General features: G+C 45.6%; 1 protein-coding gene across 8 annotated transcripts in view; it reads left to right on the top strand.

Moving 5' to 3' along the window:
* LOC125739570 (oxysterol-binding protein-related protein 8-like) overlaps positions 1 to 21,146 on the top strand; it is a 45,598-nt gene that overhangs the window by 5,264 nt on the left and 19,188 nt on the right. For 2 of the 8 annotated variants that reach the window (XM_049009816.1, XM_049009815.1), the window contains exons 1-3: positions 13,184 to 13,512; positions 15,609 to 15,645; positions 19,182 to 19,319. In XM_049009816.1, the coding sequence (XP_048865773.1) occupies positions 13,378 to 13,512; positions 15,609 to 15,645; positions 19,182 to 19,319 (310 nt within the window). In that variant the 5' untranslated portion in view covers positions 13,184 to 13,377. Of the gene's footprint in view, positions 1 to 8,845; positions 9,003 to 10,849; positions 11,231 to 13,183; positions 13,517 to 15,608; positions 15,646 to 19,181; positions 19,320 to 21,146 lie in introns of those variants that run through there. The other 6 variants (XM_049009819.1, XM_049009823.1, XM_049009818.1 and 3 more) reach the window with 6 other exon arrangements.

The following is a 21,146-nucleotide window of genomic DNA, read 5'->3' as shown; positions in this document are numbered from 1 at the left end:
ATAAAATTAAATGAAGTAAATATTTGCAGTTCTGTATATAGGTAAATGCGGGAGAGGGATGTGTGCACTTATCGCAAAAATCGAGAACTGAAATAAATGACATAATTAATATCAATCAAAAGGTGTTGTTCATTTTTATTATACATAAATGTATGACTCAGGGCCTTTTTTCACACAGTGTCTCCCTGTCAGATGCTCTGTCAAATCTGCCTGGTTCTTCTCTTAGTTAAGGACTTAGATTAGTCTACCTTCCCATATTCTGTAGCTTGGAGGTACTTTGTGTAATTTCATAGGCCTGACAAACAGGCCACATTAACTGATCTGTTGCCCAGCACTGGAGGCATTCAAAAGGTTTGCCTGGATGTGGATATTAGTGGTTCTTTGGGGGCACAGCTGTCCCGTGTGAAGCTTACGTTTTTCCTCATAGCAGCTTATATACTATTTCAGAATGAACTCTGACTCTTGGAACCTACTTTGCCTGGGTTAGTGTTGCTGTCTTTATGGGGATCTTTAGTGGACAATCTCTAACATTCAAGAGAGCGACTTTTAAAATGGTCTGTTTTAAGTGTATAAGCAAGAATCACATGATAAGCAATTTTGTTTCATGAAAAAATATGGAAAGATTTATCATTGTTTGCGTTCTCCTTAGTGTAATGTTTGGTTCTGTGGCAGGACATAAGCTCTCCTGGTTAATTTGGGGCAACCACTTCCAAAGGTTCTGTCACTGATGTTTCAAGACCAGAAAATAAATAATATTTGGCATTATATTTATTGATTTTTCTTTTGTATTGTTTATCTGAGTCAGTTGGAGGTCTGCCTGAATGGGTTTGGCTGATTAATCTGGACTCCATTTCATTCTGTTGATCTTCCATAAAACTTACCTTCGGAAGCATATGGCACAAGACAGGAAACACTCTGGATGGGGTACCAGTCTACGAACAATATATTGACAGTAGTTAATAAGACGGTATGTTATTGGATTGCAGGAGGAAACCCACACAAACAGGGAGAAAATGCGAGCTCCATGCACTGAAAAAGGGCGGGATTCAAGCAGCACGATACTGGAAAATATTCCACAATCTGAATTTTTTTGTGATTAAATATCGTGATGTTAATAAAAACAAGGAGTTGAAAATTTACCCAAAATTTCATCTGCTAATATAGTCTTCAAGTAAGTTGGTGGTTGTGCCTTTCAGTGAGTCAAACAGCAAGGACAGAGCGGGTGTGAAAGCAGCAGCGATAAACCTTAAACTGATTTTTAACGTATATTACATAATCTTGAAACGGAACATAAAAATTGCAAAGCTTGCTAAGTTTTGTTTCCTGTAACAGAGTAAAAATGTTTTACCAAAACGTATTGATGATCTCAATTAAGCTTGGGTGGTATTATAATAATACGGTATACCACGGTATCTCGGATCTTCAATATCAACCCAGCTGAGTGTCTCGGTCCTTGTGGTGCGACATTTGCATGCGCATAACCTGTGATGTCAGTATTAACATCACACATTCTGCAGGCCTAGGATTCAAACCTCCCTCCAATCATGGAGGTGTGGGACCACTACAGCTGGGGCGTTGGTACTTCTGCAGTGGAACGTGTTGTCATCTGAGCTTTTCACCTAATGGTTTTAACACACACGTGGAACCAGCTGAATAGCTGTACAATTTCCTAAGATTATCTGAAAGGACATGGGATTTGCTAAGTGGTTTCAGTCCACGTTTTGTCTAGATTGATGTTAGTGTGCAATTAAGGCCTCCCCTGATGTAACTTAAACATAATAGTGTGGTTTGAATCCAGGTACATGTCCAACTCTTATGTGAATGAGTAATTTGCAGTCAGTGAGTGATTTGCAGTCAAGCAGCAATGCCTACGAAGTTTGTAACGTGTGTTTTTAGCCGCCCCCCCGGCAGTTTTCGTTCTTTGTTGAACTTCCCCTAAACTTGAGGCTATGGACCTGGGTGTGTTCCTGATAGAAGTTGGCCGGCTTCACGGATTTGCACTACACTCTTTTAATGTTAGTATTTAGTCTTCCAGCTGCAAGCCTCCAGGCAGGTTAGCCTTTGAATGAAGCCCATTACCTAGACCTCTCAGGGAATTATAATCAGCTGTACTGACACTGAGGGTCATGGGGGGCATGATTCCATACCTTCAAACCAGTTTCTGTCCAGAATGAGGGACATTGAGCTGGAGGGGAATTTCCAGAGCACCTTAAAGTGTCATCTAATTAACCTGTAAATGCAGAAGTCAGCAGCATTGAATGCCTGCTGAATTTGTATGGCAGTAAAATGTTGCTGCTGATGTGGAAAAGTACAGCATCACTTTGGGTATCTCCTCGCCGGCTTGTTTACAATGCTTGTGGGGGAGGCTTTATCATTAATTTCCTGTGGCTGTTCAGAATTTACAGTAAGGGGGGCACAGCAGGGCATGCTGGGACACAGCCAAGTGATAAGTCTTTCTTATATGGGCTTCAGATTGTTCTCAAAAAAGGTTTTTAATGTCACTTTAAGTGCTGAATGTGGTGGATATCAAAGGGCAGTTGGGACCAAAAAGAGGGCGTTTGGCTTTCGGTCATATTTGTCAATGTGCTGTCTTGGTGTAGCCCCAAGGCTCTGACTCCTCTGGGTTTGTTAAATTTGGTTACTAATCCTGGATTGATTTTAGTTATTGGTTCAAATTGCTAGAACATGAAGCTGAGCTAAGGTTTCCGTCTGATGGACTATCTAACTAGCGGCAGTGAGAGCTGCGTACTTCGTCATGATTCATTATTACGTGGCATTATTCCAGCGTCTGGACGGTGCAGCGTTTTACGAATCCTTTTCAAAGTCACAGTCTTCTGTGCAGTCATTGTCTACCTGCTTGTCCGGTGGGTTGTGCTGCGGTCGTGGCATGGCTTATAACATGCTAAGCTGCAGCCGAACATTACGCTGCGTGGAGCTTCCCCGCCGAGTCAGCAACGTGTTTGTGGTTCTTCTCTGCGTCTGTCTGCTGGGTCCCCAGGCATCAGTATCACTCTGCTTTTCTCGGGCTGCATTGGTAAGGGCTGTTGTGTCATGCACGTTGTCTTCATAGAATGCTTTCCAAACAGCCTGGTGATTTCCAAGTGGCCACCATGAGGGCTTGCTCTTCCTCTTCCAGATGTCTGCTCCTTAGAAGTACCGCTAATCCAGGCCTGAATTCCCGATAATTGGCGCCTGTTTGCACAGCACGTTTACAGGGTGAGGGTAACTTCTCCCAAATATTCCAGTTCTGTAGTGAGTTACTTGTGTTATGTTAGTTGGTTTTCCTGTGGCAGCCCTGCAGTCAACTCCAGTTTAGTTAAGCTCAGGATGTACAGTATTTATTGAGACTGAGTCACTTTTGACTCGGTCTCAAGTTTTGAGTCATTTTTGAGGCCACATGCCTCTTTTATGGTTCTTAGCAACTATCCTGTAAAGCGCGTACCTGTTGTTGAGACTCAGCTCGTGCCCGCTTTCCTCTATGCTGCTGCTGTTTGTCTCCGTTTGCCATGCATTGTGGTTTTTGAGCCTGTCCCCCTTGACACGTTAACTTTGCAGGATTGGCGATGGATGTATCAGACACAGGCTATTTGGCCTCTTTGGAGCTGTGTTAGATGTCGGGCTGTCACTATCAATTATGTCAATAACTGAGTAATTACCGATTTTAATCTGACAAGTCATCGAGTAATCATTTCTATATAATATGATAATAGTAAATTATACACTGTTGCTGATTTTCCATGAGCTCAGCGTGCTCTCTTTGCGATAATCATAATCATTCTCATCCGTGCTGTCGGAACAAGAACTGCATGGTCACGAAAAGACATTGTAAATATGTAAATATTTTGTATTGCATATAGCTGGTATTGAGCAAAAGCAAACGATGTGTCAGCACTGCTCTGCGTTTGGCAAGATTCACGGCAACACCTCCAACTCACTTGACAATCTCAATTGGTTGATAAGTTCTATTTGGCTATATAATTCATTTACAGCTGCTAAATATACAACACACTCACACAAATTAATGGGGTTACGATGTAAGATGATACGGCTAAGCGACAGGGCCAACCTTCGTTTTAGCGGCGATTAATTTAACATACAGGAGTTAATAATTTAAGCCTTGGTGTTGACAAAGCCAGGCTAGGCTACTCCTAGAGGCTAACTGGCACGTAGCTATGGGTGCCTCGCATTATTGGGTGAGCCCGTTAAACCTGAATTACTTCTTTTAAGATGAGTTGCATACCCGCAGTCATTGCAGTCATGCTTTGGTAATATTTGTTCTGCTTTGGAATGTCATATTGCCGAATAATAGACAAGGAAATTTTGAATTGAGGCTTTTAAATAATTGGATATCCAAGTTTAATAGAGCTGTCTCATGTTGCTTTGAAAACAATCATGGAAAACTACTGAATGTCAGTGACCGATTGCACAAAGCACGCTAAAGTCTTCTGCTTAAGGTTTCCTCAAAATGTTCAATTTAGAATTTAAGTTTTTTCCCCTTATGCTGGTCTTATACTTAAGGAATCCCTTAAAGTTCCCTTAATGGTTACATAAAAGACCTTAGTTTATGACGATAAATGAAGAAAATGAACGTATCCTGACAAGGGAACCCAGTGCATATGATTAATGATGAGCAGTTTATTTGACCTGCCTGACAGTAAATTTATGGCTTGATTTATACGGCCCGCGACATGTTTGTAATTCATTATTAAATCTGGCTAGCAGATCGATCTTTCGTTTCACAGAATAAAGAAAAAGATGTAACGTTATCCCGCTAGTAAATGCTGGCAAGTTTAACCCTGGGCACCAGCAATATTAGACAGAAGTACATCGGTTATGGATCTAATTTTCCGACGCAGAAGTATGGAGATACATCAAATGCATTTTTGCAGGTAACTGAGATGCAACAATACGTCCATGTGTTTAATCGTTCCACCACTAGCTTCTTTTCTTTTCCCAGTACTTCATGCTCCACTCAGTAGTTCTTAGTCACGCGAAAAGTACCTACTCATAGTGATAATAATATATTTCATTAAATGATGACAGGTATCATGAACAGGCGTGAGTGCAAGCAAACGGTCTCCATGGAAACTCAATTTTACTGCCTTAAAATGTCTTTCAATTTTTTAACTTTTTCCCTTAACTTTTTAAGGGACTTTGTGAAACACCCTTAAATAAATTCCTTAACTAGGGGGAAATTTAACCTTAAGTGTCATACTTGAGTGGAAAACTTAAAGTGTTTATGCAACCGGTCCCAGACCTGCTCATCTGAATTCATCCTATTATGATTCACATTTGTTGCCAGGAGCTACAGGGTGGGGTGCGCTGTCCTGGCAGTTACATAGAAGTGTGGGGAAAAGAGATAAATGCAGGGGAGCAAAACTGAGCATTTATATATAATGGATGTATATGTATGTGTATATATGTGTGTGTGTGTGTGTGTGTGTGTGTATATGTATATGAATATATATGAATAGCCTTTTTTGCTTGTGTCTCCATCATATTTCTGAATTGGAAAATTCTGTTGAACCAACATACTTCTGTCTAATACTTCTGTACTAGCCAGCGCTTATTAGCGGAATAATGCTGCATAATTTTTTACTAGTTGAAAAATGAAAGATCGATCTGCTGAATTATAAACATGCCGTACGGTATTTAAATAAAACGCATTTTGTCCTGTATTTTAGGACCCAATAGCTAACAAAAATTGACTTTTGGTTTGGGGTGGTGATGTGAGGCCAAAACATAGGAGTATTTTGTCCCATTCGTATCCAGCATAACAGTCACAGTTCCTGGTGTGTGGTGGGAAAACGACATACAGAAGTGACCAGGAACTACAAAAGCACCAAGACCTAGGTTACTGATCTGTAAGGTCTGTACTGTAAGATCTCTAAATGGTCTATACATTATGTATGCCACCACATTTAAAGGTGTCACTAACTTATAAGAGCTAAAATTAGCGCTTCCCCATCTTCCAGGCTGACAGTTGGACATACTGGCTTTCACTTTGCACCTTCTCGCCACTCTTTTGGCCTAGTGTGGATGAGTAATGGTCCAGCACTGTGAGACCCGCCAGCCTGCTTAGCCTCGACAAGAGGCGATCACACAGGCCGGGCCGGCCAGCGCTCCACTCTGACACTACAGGGGTCTGGATTCCCTCTAACTCGCTGTGCCATCGTGCAGGGAGAGGCCAATGCAGCACCTGCGCCTTTGCCGTCTCACCCTGCCAAAGGAGCTGGGCATCTGGGCACAGGCCTGCTGTCAGCGGGGGCAGCTGGGTCCCGGCTGGCCAGCTTGAAGTTCTGTGGATTATGCAGAATTAATATTGTAATCCATTTTCTGTCATCTGCGACTGATATGATGCCATATTGCCCCAGGGAGGTCATTCTAGACGTCTACTTTCAGTTTAGAGCCCCAGATTTTTAGAAATGATTAATCAGTATTATGTTTTATTTATTTATGTTCTTTTTGATCTTTTTTATTTTGTTTTGATGATCATTCTTTGAAGTAGTTATTATACTTGTTCAATGCATACCTTGCTTTTGCTTGGAACAGTATGAAAACTTTTTCAGAGTAGAGCTTTTTAGGTACTTAAATGCTTAGTAGCTCCACCAAGAGTATGGATTAGATATCTTGTATCAGACTTAAGAATACAGCTGTGACTTTCTGAGTTATGATTGTGTGTCATTATTTAATTCTCTTGAGGGTGTGCATCTGAATCTAGGACAGCACTGAAAAATCATGTCAAATTGGAGTTGATGGTTCATAGTAGCAGGCAGTTACCGTGAAAGCATGATCTTCTGTGTCCAGAGAACAGCAGCACCACAGTACAGTGATTCATACCTTGGTCACCTTGACCTCACTGGAATTCCTCCTTAATGTCCCGATGATCGCACAGTGTAGAGCACTGTGTAAGGTTTGTGTCATTGAGGCGTAGCTGGTTGCATTCTCTTGAGTGTAGAGGCAGTTCATCTCTTGAGAAATGCAGATTGTGCTCATGAAACAGGAACTTGGGACCTGAGTGTTGACATAAAGTGTCTTCAGGAACGTGCCGTATAAGAGTGCGCTGTAGCACAATATTTCACAATTCAAAAATATGAAGATGCGCATTGTAGGGGTGTAACGATGCACTGTCACACAAAATCATTCATTCATGTTAATGCAAGTGGGTGCAACAGGAGCAATAGGCACAATCTTATATTTGCTTTTACTTTGAGATGTTATTTTTACATTTTGCCCTGGAGCCTGTAGAATAAGGAACAAAAATGAATGAAAAAAGTTGTTTGAAAGCAGTTTTTTTTTGTTGTAAATGCACATGCCTTAAAAGGCATAAATAACTGATCTTAGTTTAGAGTCTTATTTTGTTGAATGTGTTGTGAGCGTATCAAACCGTGAGCCCTGAATCATCTTTTGAACCAAATTGTGGATACACTCTATCGTTACACTCGTAATAAACTGTGTTTCAGTGGCTGTTTGCATGACTAGCCAAAGACACTGTCCAAGTCACCTACAATTATCTGTTTTGTCTCCGGGGCTAATTCTGAATGCACTCTTTAGGGATTCTCAGCGATTAATGGATATTCCTGGCTTGCGATACCAAGAGTTGGGGAGAACATGCAGTCAGTTTCCTGAGATAATCAGTGACTCTGTGAGACTTAGTAGGAATGAAAGGTTAGACCACCCATTGGCCACACAATGCTGGAAGGCATCTCGGTGACATCAGCATTGCACTTTAAAGGAAGTCCTGTTGAATGATCACGTGACACGGGTTCAGTTCTGTTGGGTAGGGATTTATGTGCTTTGACTAGCATTGAAACCAAAAGGCCACCTCAAATTGTGTGTGTTTTCTGGATGGCTGATGTGGCCACTGAGAGGTCCGGCAACGTCCTGTCCCCAGAGCTGCCGAGAGGTTCACCCAACCATTTGGGTGCTGAAGGTGAACCTTGGCACATATTATTCCACGTGGCCGCACACATAACATGTGCATTGTGTAGAAATTTAATTGCATGTGAGCAGCAAACTGTTTGCAGGCAGTCTTTTCACCCCTCAAGGAGAGGAAGTTCTGTGATTAACTGGAAGTTATGTTTTCCCTAGTTATGTTCTCTTTTTAGTTGAAATGAAATGACACGAAATACTGTATATTTTTTATTTAATGATGCCAAAGCTGACCTAAGCTAGTGCATGCCTTTTACAGTGCCTGGTTGTATATCCAGGTTTTAACACAACATTAACAAAACGAACAGCAGTGTTCTATTTACCAGCACAGCCCCCAGAAGATGACCATGGCTGCACGTTTGCATGCTTTGCGAATTTTTGCAATTTGTGTTGCCATGGCCACAAAGTGCCTGGGCCTTCTGACATTGTCTTCCATTAGTGATGCGAACTAATTACAGTGTGTCCCACATTACAAGGCCATGTTTGTAAGGTGCGAGTGGCGCAGATGAGTGAGAGCCTCATCAAGAGGGTTGACGTTCAGCAGTTGGGGTTATCAGTGCCTCATAGCTGTGCTGTGAGCTGCATCTCTCTCTGTTGGTTCCTTTCTTCGGTCAATGAATATTTATTCGCCGATTGACGGCTCACTCACCTCCACTGACATATACTCTCTTTCCAGTGCTTTTTTTTTGCTACATCAGTCCATTTGAAGGGGTTACCGGTTCATCATTCTCCATCTGTGTTGGGCAAGCCAGGCTGCCTATCTGTTGGTCTGAGAAGGTCATCATTTTTGACGCCTGTCAGACTCCATAGGTTGAGTCAGTTGGGTCGAGTGAGTCATGGCATTGACTCTGGGGCAGTTGAGTCCCCCTTGTTTGAGTCTTCGTATGGACTGAGTATTCTCTCTCCTCTTCAGGTTGTGTACCGGATACACGCTGTGCCTCTAACAGGCATCTGGATCCAAGCGACAGTCATGAAGGTTCCTGCATAGTAGTTACAGACACGACGTCATAGTGGACACAGGCACCATGGAGCCTTACACTGAGACCCAAAACGAACCGGACAAGACTCTGGTAAGTAGTACTTCTTGCAGCATGGGTCACCAATCCTGATCCTTTGGTAAAAGGTTAAAAGTTAGCGACGGCAAACCGACATTTGTGTGTTTAGTATTCAGAACAAGGAAATTAACACCTTTGGACCTTGGATATACATCAGTTCAGCTAAGCAAACCTGACAGTTCCTCTGCACATAGTGCAGAGAACATGCACTAGTGTGAGAAATGAGCGTGCGACTGGTTTCACACCCTGAGACCACAGGGGGTGTCTGGCGTGCAGACTGCAATTAGCAGAGGCTCTGATCTCGTGTCAGTCTCTGGTTGAGCCGACATGTCCGTCCTTATCTACTGTGACTTCACAACGCTCACTCTCCCTGAGGGTACGATGGCATTCACGGTTCACAGTTACTAAACAAAGTACCGTTTAAAGATGGCCTCTGGATAATTATAATATAACACAGGACTTCTCCTTCTCAGCTAGTGGGAAGGTGTGTCCTCTGTGAACTTATCTGCTTTTTAGAATCACCTGCGTTATTGAGTTGTTCTCAAATCTGTGCCAGACTGGCAAAGCGTGGAATACATACGATACAGTTTTTCTTTGATTGCTGGTCTGTAACATGGTACGGCAGCCATGATCTCTGCACCTGGGTTTTCTGCGTGACGCGAGACGTTTTCTGTTAATCTAAAGGGCGTTAACATGAAAATAGGGTCATGCGAGTGGTAATGGAAGACAGAGGACGGTTAGAGTCATGTGTACGATCTCTGGCCTCCGGTCGGCCCCTGTGACGCCGCATGCATCAGGACCGATGAAACCTTCACTGGAGAAAATGAACCAGAAACCGCATCACAGCACTGAGCTGTTCCAGGTTACTGATGCATTACTGGTGTACTGATACATTTTGTGCTTGGTACAAAACGGTGGTGGGGAGTCCGGTGGAACTGCTAAGGTCAACGGAAAATTCTAGAAAAGATCCACGGAAGCTGCTGGAATCCATTCAACAGGGGTGTGGCGCCACACACCGGGCGGACTGCAGGTTACCGTACAGACGCGGTCAGCTTCCGAGAAATGCGACACCCCGAGCGAGCTGGTCTGCACAGACCAGGGCCTCTGGGATCCCTCTGGCAGAAGAGCTGCATTGTTCCATTGGCCGGTTCCTGTTTCTGGGGATTCTGATGCTTCACGGGTTTTCAGGGAAATAAACAACCACCGCTCTCTTGAGCTCAAGCCCCCCAACGTGAGTGCATTCAGCACTGATGGTCCTCTCTGCAGGAGCAGCTCCCCCCCCCCCCCCACAATTCTTTATCCTAATTAAATGGGTTAGTGCCATTATGCAAATCTGTGCCAGACTGGCAAAGCGTGGAATACATACGATACCGTTTTTCTTTGATTGCTGGTCTGTAACATGGTACGGCAGCCATGATCTCTGCACCTGGGTTTTCTGCGTGACGCAAGACGTTTTCTGTTAATCTAAAACATTTTTACACACAGCTGGAGCAAGACTTTTACGTTTTTCTGATCGTGAGTGTCGGGAGGGCGAAATAAAAGCTGGGTTTTCACTCCTGGTGAGTTTCTCCTGGACAAACGGAGTCATTTATTTCACGGCGGGGGGTGCTCGCTCACTGTCACGTCAGTGAGCAGCGTGTGTGTGGGGAGGCGAGGTCTGACCGGCTAAACGCATTGTATGTCTGCAGGGCCCTCGTGAAATATTACTCTAGGGGAAAAAAAGCCCAGGAAAGGAGAGATGGGCTAGCCTGTGAATGGATACGGGGGGGGGGGGGGAGAGGAGGCAGGATTAAATGAGGAGCAGGAATAGGGAGAGTAAAGGAAAGTGAGAGAGGGATGCAGACGAGAGAGGGAGAGAGACAGAGCAGATGAGTGGGGCGGGACACGTATCCTGCAGAGAGCCTGACAGCATGAGGCAGGGGGTTACGGACCCCGTGCATCTGTGTTTGTATGAGCTGTGAGCTCAGCCGGCCCTGTGACTGTCAGGCTCAGCCCTGGAGCAGCAGCAGGAGTGACCTCACCAAGGAGGGCCAGGGAAGGGCGGGCTGAGGGGCGGGGCCTTCCCTGCTCCGGCGGCCCTGAAGACCCCATGGTGCAGGGCCGCACCCCCAGGCCTGTGCACGACGGCATGGCGTGAGGCAACAAGCCCGGCGACTCTCGAGCGAGCGGTTCAGGTTCGGGAGGCACGCAACACAAAGGCTACTCTGCAAGAGTCAAAGCCGGGGACCGAGTCTTGCGCACGGGTGAGTGCTCAGGCCGTTTTACCGAGCACCTCAACTTACGGGAGGCTTCGTTATTGTACGTGTTTAATTTCCGATGCTAATGGGACAGAGCGGCTGGGGTGGGGGAGCAGCACACCTTAATCCTTTCATAAGAGTCACGCTGCCGCGAATCTGGCTTGCATCCGAGACTCCCACGCCCAGCCAACCTTTCCGAGTAGATGCTGCTGGGCCGTTTCCTGTTATCGGAGGTGCGGTCGTGCCATCGATTCCTGGGAGACAGTGGTAGGACTCCAACGTCTGCCAAAACCCTGCGGTAGGTTAACAGGATTTTGGAACAGTAGCCGCGATTTAAGACTGTTATGAGCTGCAGGATATCTGCGCTTAAAGATGGAAACCGTACAGTATCTGCTATAGATTTCCCCATTTATTTTTGTTTAGAACGTGTCAGAACCTGTCACAGTGATTCGCTGGGAGTGACTTATTCTGGTGCCGCCGTGAGCTCTTTGCACGGGTATCAACGTCAGGGCTGTGCCGCTCCATCCCACCCCAATCACATTCCTCTGGAAGGAAGTCGCCGGTGCAGCAGGCTATCACAAGGAGCTGCGTATTGCCCGCCTTGCTTATTCCCTCTCTGAGGAAATTTGCAGTACATCTAACGTGTCTGCACCTGGCTGTCAGGCACCGGTGTGCACCGTCTCGAATATTTGGGCGGTACGTTCACAGAACTCGGACTCCTGACAGAACTTGTCATGTCATCCTTCTGTTTTTGCCAAGGCAGTCTTGTCTCCTTGTGTTTTCATGTCTGTCAGCACCTCCTCCCTACCCTGTCATGGGTGATATTGACTTTTGGGGGGGGGTTCTTGCAGATGGTCAGGCAGATAAAACAAGGACCCCTCAAATGGAAAGGGACTCATCTTCAGGGCCACAGGAAGCTCTCAGGGTGGGGGTCAGGGGGTAGGGTTACTTCTTTTCTTTACCTTCCCCTGGGAGAATTTGGTTCCCCGAAATTCCTCTCTTATTGAGAGTCACCTTTCTGGGAAGAGCAGAGCCAATCAGGTGTTCTGGGTCCATGTGGCCAAAATCTTCACTAAATAAAAGGACAGTGGGACAGTGCCCCCCCACCCCCCCAAATGGACTGAGCCTGACCTCAGATGGTTACTCGTCTTCTCTCAAAGAGGCAGAGTTGTTTCAGCCTTGGTGATTCTCCGAGCCCCAAAGTCTCAGCCTACGCTCAATCTCTGAAGCCGATGGGAGGCTGGATCTCCACGGTGCCCTCTGCCCCCGAGGGGAGACGAGGCTTTTGGCCCTACCAGCTTGTTCCCAGTCTGTAGAATCAGGACTGTGGCCTTCTTCCAGTCCCTTTCCATGTACCACTGGGCCAGAGCCAGTTCCCAGAACCTCCTTATCTACAGGATGTCCTGAAGTGACCCCAGACATCTTTGTTTGTTTGTTTGTATGGCAACGACCAAGTTTTTGCGACTGCTGTAGTGTAGCTTATTTTTACAGGCCTGCTGTTTGCGGCTGTACTACAGTGTGAACATCAGTGTAACTGAAATTTGCTGGAAAGGGGCCAAAATATACTTATTTGTCAGAGTTTGACCCAGTCGGTAGCATTTGAGGCTATAATTCGGAATCCGGCAGTGGCCAGGGTCTGCACATACTCGCGCTGCACGCTCATGGATGTCGGCATACCATAATTTGTCATGGTGTGCCCCCCCCCTCCCCCAAGTGCCAGATGTTTTGCAGGTAAAAATATTATTCAAATATGAAATTATAATGGAATCAGTAGCACCAGTAGCTTCCCATTGCTTGCTACTTGAGAGGATGTTGCCATGCGGACAATAGATTCAGATCAAAACTTCACAACACATTGCAGCCCCTTGCTCTCAGTACCTGCCCCTCGCTCTCTGGCCACGCCCCCTTAACACCTGAAACCACACCCATGTCTCCTCCTCTCTAAAGTAAGGAGTGCTAAAGTAGGGAGGGGAAAAGCTTGATTCGTCAGAAGACCTCAGCTCCACAGATCTATCTGTTTGTCTTGTCCTATCAGGGTCCTGGAGCCTATCCCAGGCAGCCCAGGGCTCAAGGCTTGGATACACCCTGGATGGGACACCAGTCTATCACTGGACACACTTACCCACTTAACCAGACACTATGGACAATTAGAAATGCCTATCAGCCCGACTGCATGTCTTTGGACTGCGGGAGAAAAGTCGAGCACACGGAGGAAACATGCAGGAGTGCGGAAAGGACATGCAAACTCCACGCGCAGGACGAAGAACGGGATTCGAGCCCCCAGCAGTGTAGGTGCGAGGCTGCAGCACCATTTGTCGGGCCACTGCTCGTCTTTCCTGCATAATTACTCTATAAACTTGATTTATGTTTGTTTACTTATGTAGGGCTTTAGCGTTGGTGCTGTACAAACTACACAAGATAAGAGGTAAATTCAGATAAGGAATTGAAAGGGATAGTGGCAGGATTTGGACATACAGTTGCATTTTAAGCACGATCTAGCATGACTTGCACTAAATCTGACTAGTTGGTGGTCAACGCACTTATTTTGGCTCCTTAGAAACCTTCCTGCTGGCAAAAGCGATGTAAACGGCCCGCTAATGGAAAAACTTAAGGAAAGTGTTTGGGTGACTTGTTTGCACGCAGATCCATGTTCTTAAGCGTGGGAGCCTCTTCCAGTCTGAGAGGGGTTATGATTAACGGTGGCTTAGGAGAAAAATCGGCTGACCTGTTGCGTTTTTTTTACGGTCATGTTTGGCCTATCATTGACTACGGGCGACGATTACGGTCTTCCTCAGCCGCTTCTTTCTGGTTACGGAAGAATGAGTGGCGCTCTAATGAGTGTCGAGGCCGGCGTGGCTTTCACTGGAGCGTGAAGGTGTAACAGAAAACGGGATGTTTCAGTGGAACTTTCCATGAAATGAACACAGGCATCTGTCAACCCAGGGGGCGGGAAAAAAAACTGTGAAATGAAGCATTAAAGACCAGCATTCTCACCATAATCGGCCGAAGTGTTAAAATATTTTTTGTTTTTTTTTTTTATAAATGAAAGAATGTGTGGAATTTTTCTCATACTGAGCCGTGTTCAACTCCCGCGAGGAAACTGTCTGTCACTGTAGGCACGTTCGGACCGAGCTGACTGTTTTCAGTAAAGTCCTTAAGGAGGGGTACAGGTAAGGAGATTAAGTTGTGGGGATATCACTTGTTTTATGTGTGACTTTTCTTGAGCGTAGGCCATGTGAACTTGAGAACCTGTTGTATGCAACTTTGGATCGTCAGTTGACAGTTATCAATTAACTTATTAGTGAAGAGTTGGTGTAATCCACACGGACATTGTACACCTTGTCCTGTAGGATCAGGTTAGTACTTACTGAATTATTATACACTGTTCTCTCTTAACATAGAAGGCGTAGGTCACTTGGTAATTAAACACTGGTCATTTGATGTCTCCCTAAGCATGTTCTCGTCACCCTTTAAGTGTCTTCTAGGTAAACATGCGTTTCTGATCGACAGCCGGCTGCCTTCCTTGGCTTGTTAGTGTTTGGCTCTCAGGTTACCTGAAGAAGCAGTGAGTGAGTTCTTGTGGTCGTCGTTCCGCTGAGGAGTGAGCCTTGGCCCAGCCATGCAAACAGGTCGCTGTCTGCCTTGTTTTGGCTACAAGCGTCTGTCGTTGTGATGAACTGGAACACTTGAGGTGCCCCCTCTGTGCCTGAAGGACCCCTCTAACCAGACCAGAGATGCTTCAGAATTATCTTTAATTGTGAGCGCCGACCTGTTACTGTGCAGTACTAGAAACTTTGGGGGGTTTTTCCACTGGTCTTTGAGGATTATGCGGTAGTCGGGTTCCTCTCTGCGCAGATCTGAGCTCTAACATTGCTCTCAGTGGAGCTACAGCTGAACTCACCTCTGTTGTTAAGTTGGTCTGCTACTGCCCTTTGGGCCTGTCTGTGCCCGGGCCACTTGGGGTGCTGCCGCTGACCAGGTCCTTCCTGTTCAAGTTTGCCCCCTGCTGGCTGCCCATCGCTCCTCATGCCCCTGCCTTTACACTGCTCCTCCCTCCCCCATTGGCTGTCTGCCGTCGCACCTGGTCACTCCCATGCATCCGTGTCACTGTCTCCCTCATCTGTCGCCATGGCGTCAGCCGGCCTGAAGTCCCGCCTCCTCATTTGCCCAGGGCCAGGCCGTTTGTGAGGCTGCTGCTCTGTCTTGCGATGGCTTTGAGCTGACTAACATTATCTCTGTTTGTCTGTTTGTTTCCCCCCCCCACACCCCCCGTCTTGCTTGTCCTATCTGTCATCATGTCGGCCCCATGCCTTTCCCATGTGTGTGCGTCCCCATCTGGCCGGACTCGCCCGTTCTCCCGCTCTGCCTCACCCCACGCCTGCAGCACCATGCCGAGATCAGGGACCCCCCTGCAACATCAAGTGAGTGTATGACCTTTGGGGGGCTGGACACAAGTGGGGAGAGTGTCTGTGTGGGGAGTGGAGGGAACCCTGATTCCTTTAAAATAGATGGAATGATGATGTATATATGTAAGTACATATGTATGTATATATTATACTGTCTCAAAGCATGCTGGACTGTACCATGTTGCCCGTGTGGGGGGAGCTACCCACACCTGAGCTATTTGGACATTCCCACGTGGGTGCCCTGCCTCAGTGGTCTGCCTCAGCTTTGGTGCCCAGTACATCACTTTCTATGAAAACGATCAAGACGTTGTTATTTATTTTTTCTGCACTGCATTCTGCTGTCGCAGTGACTGACTGCTTGTGTACAGACACATGCATATGTTTAAAATCCCCCAGCTTTGTGTGGATTTATTTAGCTGATCTGCGGTGACCTACTTCATCGCTCCACCAAACCACGAGCACACACAGACCATAGCTTGTTTACTACCAGCCATGGTGTCATGGTGGGGGATGATGTCATGTGACGTGTGCAGATTTAAGATGGACACGAGCGGGATAGTGATGCCACAATAAGGCAGTTGTGCTGCTGTTGTCGTTTCTTGAATGTTTGTGGAATAACTGCTCAGTGTTAGGGGAGCCGAAGGTTATTGGGATTCCAAATTGTAGAAGGAGCGGACTTCTTTTAAAAGCACATTGTGTTTTAATTCCGGCGATGTTAAGGTTAGGAAATCAGGAATGAATAAATAACGATCTTTCACAGGTATTCCACAAGGGGGCAGGCTTTACCAGTGTACAGGCAGCTTTCAACTTGGGGCAAACTGACCTGTGCAAATCAAAAAATCAAATATCTGAGATGCATAAAATTTACACAGATGTGATTTGCCATGAAGATAAATTTAAACTTTTCATTTATTGTGCTTCCTGGGCTTATGCACAGGTTTGTGGAAGGGAGGGTTATAAAAACCTAAAACACTAAGAAGAGATTTTTGTAAAATACAAAAATGAAGTTAATCTAAACAAAACTTACAAATATCGCTTCTGAAATAGCCAAAATAAAATAAAAGAAAACTTTTAAAATACTGTTTCGCTAAGGTAATGATTTGTTTGATCTTTAATGACCATTATTAATGCCTGGAACATGCGCTACACTGGATAATCTTGAATGGCTTCAATCCATAGTGTTTGTTGGTATGAGCAGCCTTCTACTAAGAGATTAAGGTTTGACAACACTGCACAACAATGTCTTAGCTTCTTGAACACTGTTCTGTATAGATTTTTGGCTGCTGATCACGAAAATCACATCCAAATTTGCCCATCACTTACCGTTTCATCGAAATCTTCAGTTTTGTCTTGGTTTTTTTTTTCTTTCTTTATATTTGTGTCCAAAAATTTTCGTTTCTGCAAGAGACCTATCAACAATGTTTTGTATAGTCTGGGAATGTCCAGGCGTGGAATCAGGCCAGGCTGGAAGCTGGTCTGTGGAAGTTTGCAGCCAGGGCATGCCAGGGTAGGCCGGAGCGAGCTGCACACTGCCTCAGCAGGCTATAGAAGTGCTCATTGGGTTAATACAGTAATATGATATTGTGTATGTATTGTTTCAGAATGTAGCATTGCCTCAGTAGCAATGTAACAAGTAAGCTAGATACTATAGAGATTTCCAGGACGAGTGGTGTCGGTCGATATGTCTTGTCAATGTCGTAACAGCCGGGATACATTCTGCTATATTTGTGGCGAATATGCGCTTGCACCTCACAGCTGTTGTTGTGAAGAAAGCATATCATCTGTACTTCAGCTGTAAAATCGGTAATCAAGGAATGGGCGCCTCACATTAATTGTGCGACATGTGCTGTCTGTGTGAGACCCTGCCTCAGAGGCACTCGAAAGACAACGCCGTTTGCTGTCCTGAAGACATGGCGAGATCAGAAAGACCATGCGATGGACTGTTACTTCTGCCTGACTAATGTGTCGGGTTTCTCTGCCAAAAACAAGAAGTCAATCGAATACCCTAATCTGCCTTCAGCAATGCGACCCGTGTCACATGACAACAGTCCTCCAATTCCAAAACCACCAGAGGAATGTACCTTAGATGAGCCAGATGAAGAAACTGCAATGCGGCAGGGACAATGATTCAGATTTTGAACGGTTCTCATCAGAGTGGTGATGGCTCTGAGGCTAGGGTTCTGTGCCAGCAATCAGAAGGTTGCTGGTTCAAATCCCGTTAATGGCCAGAGTGATTCTACTCTGTTGGGCCATTGAGCAAGGCCCTAAACCTGCAATTGTTTCCCCTTGAGTTAATCTACAAGGCCCTGCAAGGTCCTCCAGTTTATAGAGAATAACTTGGGGATTGGTGACAGGACTGGCACTCCAGCGATTAGAAAATAACCTTACACTAGTGTGGTGCTGAGGTATCGCCCACCACATGGCTGCACTCAGGTTCTTATCCCTGAGGTGGTTTATAGTGTGGTGGGTGTGACAATGCACTGTAATCAGTGCATGCTCCTTACCACCCCCCCTCCCTCAAATCAGGTGATCCACATCTCTTAACACAGTCAGAATTAAACGATCTGGTCAGAGATTTGGGTCTGTCGAGAAAAAAAGCTGAATTGCTGGGTTCGAGACTGCAGGGATGGTGTTTGCTGTCACAAGGTATGAAAATTTCTGCTGACTACTGTTGGACACTGCGACGTGATGCACCTGACCATGAATACAAACAAAAATCAAGAATAAAACACTTCTAATTATGTTGAACTTAATATCCTATGAGAATCTTAAACGTGATTAAATGCGTTATCGCCGGTAAACAGTTAACTGTCTATTTCTCAGAGTTGCTACGTGATGCAGCAAAACCAAAACTATATTTGTGCAAACCCACCAGGTAGCTGTCGCAAACAGCAAAAACTTTTCAGGAAGTAAAACTTAAAAAAAAAAAAGAAAATGTCGTGCAGTGTAATTGCTCTGCATTGTGTGTTTGTCCTTCTGGTGTTAATGTTTGCATAATGAGTCTCAGTCATCAAAACAAAGCTGAAGGGCAGGCTGTAGAATCGATGGCATGAAAAATGGGTATTGAAACCATTTTTATATATGATAGAATTGATTATATCTAGTTCCCATATTCCAAGATATCACCCCTATCACCACTGCTCATGAACAGCAAGTCAAAAGCCTTCCACAGCCTCCCCAGTCACCAGAACTAAGCATTACTGAACCTTCATGAGAAATTCGGGAATGAAGTAGATTCCTTCAACACTATATATAACGATATATTTAGATTGTAAATGATTGAATGGTCCAGTATCCTACAACAGAAAGTTAAGCTCTCATATGATTGCTTTCCTGTGAGGATTGAAAGGACTCTGAAAGGAAAGGCTTGTCCTACTTCATAATAGATCCTTGACATTAACGTATTGTTCAGTATTTCCATCGTTTTGCACACCTTCGATTTGGGCAGAAGCATCACTAAACAGGTGACTATAAGTGTTGACCTTCACATGTAGGATGTGTATGTTTTAATCCTGGAAGTCTTCACACCACTCTCTCCTCTGTTCCCCCAGCTGCCTTAATGCCCAGTGACGATGCCCAGCTCCTGACCCCGGGAAGGATGAGTCAGAGGGGGAAGGAGAGCCTGCAGGTGCCTGGCAGAGACCTCCTGAGCAGCCCCTCCGCCAGCCCCGGGGGCAATTACGGCCATGGTAAAGTATACTGTCGCAGGTCTGCAATGATGGAACCATTCAGCCCATTACCCTTGTCTTAATGCAGTAAAATCAGTTGCATTAAGTGTGTGGTGGTAGGGTATGCATTGGATAGCAGCGTCTGCTAAAATAAATAGAATGAAAAATATCAAATAGATACATTCACTGCCAGTAGAGGGAGCAGTAAGACAACTGGAATTTTAGGCACCGGCGTTAAATGGCAAAATGTAAGAGGCTGACTAAACTTGCTTAAGACACGAGCTTTTAAAATAACCTTTAACTTAACGAAAACCAAAATATCGGGAGACGGTCCCGAGCCGGACTGAGTAGAGGCGGTGTTGGTGATACTGCAAGGCCATCTGGTACAAACACTGTCATTCGATCAGGCAGGATTTCAGGAAGCGCCGTCCTAAGCGACCGGACCCTTGGCAGGCTTCCCCCCGGGACGCCTTCCAGGGCAGATCGGTGGCCAAACGGCGGGCAGGTCCACAGTGACGGACGGCGGGTCCTGGAGACGTTTCTTAGCGAGTCATAGAGTTATTTTGGGTGCAGCGGGATTATTCCTCTCATGTTTTTCAAATTAAAACTCCTACAAAAGTCGTTCCAGCCCAGAGAACATCTCCTGCTGTTTCCTAGTGATCTGGCTGTCACTTAGAAAGCAAGAAACCTTGAGGAAAACCTTCAGCCATTCAGCTCCTCTCAGATGTTTACAGTCCCCTTCTCCCTGGTTTTTTAATTGGTTTTTGTTGTAGTCCAGGCAGTGATTGAGAGTGTGCAGGAACTTCGTCCCCAACACGAGTGTCGAGTCACGCTTCTTAAATGCAATTGACAGCGAGGCCCTGAGACGAGGCTTCGTTGTAATAATGATGTTTCTTCAGTGTCACGTTGTCACTGTCTGACAGGAAGTGGTGACCAAGGAACTCATCTGCCTTGAGTCCACTGCACAGAGCAACAGAATGGAAAACTTTCCCTACCTCCATACATCCTTTCTGCAAATGGTCACCTTTTAGTAAAGGCAGCCTAGAGCACAAAGCTGGATGGGATGCCAGTCTATCGCTGGTAAATTACCTTCATGATTTCTAATGTATGCAAGACTTGTGAGAACTTGGAACATGTGTAATCGGTCAGCCTCAGCCGATCTGTACTGTGTGTACTTTCCCACGAAGGACAGATCTAAGATTGTGTAAATGTACCGGCATCTGTGCCCGTAGGTTAAACATAACACAGTTTCCCCCTGTATATATAAGGTGCGTTGTCCTCTCACTAGTGACACCCAGTTTATCTGCTCAGGTGTGGGTGGGGCAAGGGGTGGTCACATGGGGTCAGTCATGGGGTGCCAGACCTGAGCAGGTGGGTCCATGTACAGCCGGGTAATAGCAGAGAATGTGCCTCAGTGAATGGAACCGCTTCTGTGTCGCCCCGCCCCCCCCCCCCCCCCCCCCCCCCCCCCAGGAACACACACGTGATGTAGAAACGCCGGGAATTGCAGTCCTAAAGGAGCTGACCCAGTAGAGTGCAGTCTCACAGCCCCGGGATGCTATGTGCCTCTGTGCAGGCTTGTCATCCTCTCACATTTCTAGACTGCTGCACCAATTGGCTGAATTTGTTTTACCCATTTTCTTTTAATTGGCTAGTTGATGGGTTTTATGCAAAGCAGTTCATTTTTTATACGGAAGAGTATTGTACTGAAGAAAATCTTCCTCAGAGGTATGAGGGGCCAGATTCTACCATCCATCCATCCGTTCTTTCTTGTGTCCATCTTCCAGACTCTTACCCAGTACAGAGTAGCAGGGAATTTGAGCCTGTACCAGGCAGCTCGGGGCACAA

Source organism: Brienomyrus brachyistius, chromosome 3, assembly GCF_023856365.1.
Source record: "Brienomyrus brachyistius isolate T26 chromosome 3, BBRACH_0.4, whole genome shotgun sequence".
NCBI classification, from domain to species: Eukaryota; Metazoa; Chordata; class Actinopteri; order Osteoglossiformes; family Mormyridae; genus Brienomyrus; species Brienomyrus brachyistius.
Note: the sequence above shows the minus strand (reverse complement) of the source record. Positions and strands in the feature narration are given on the sequence as shown.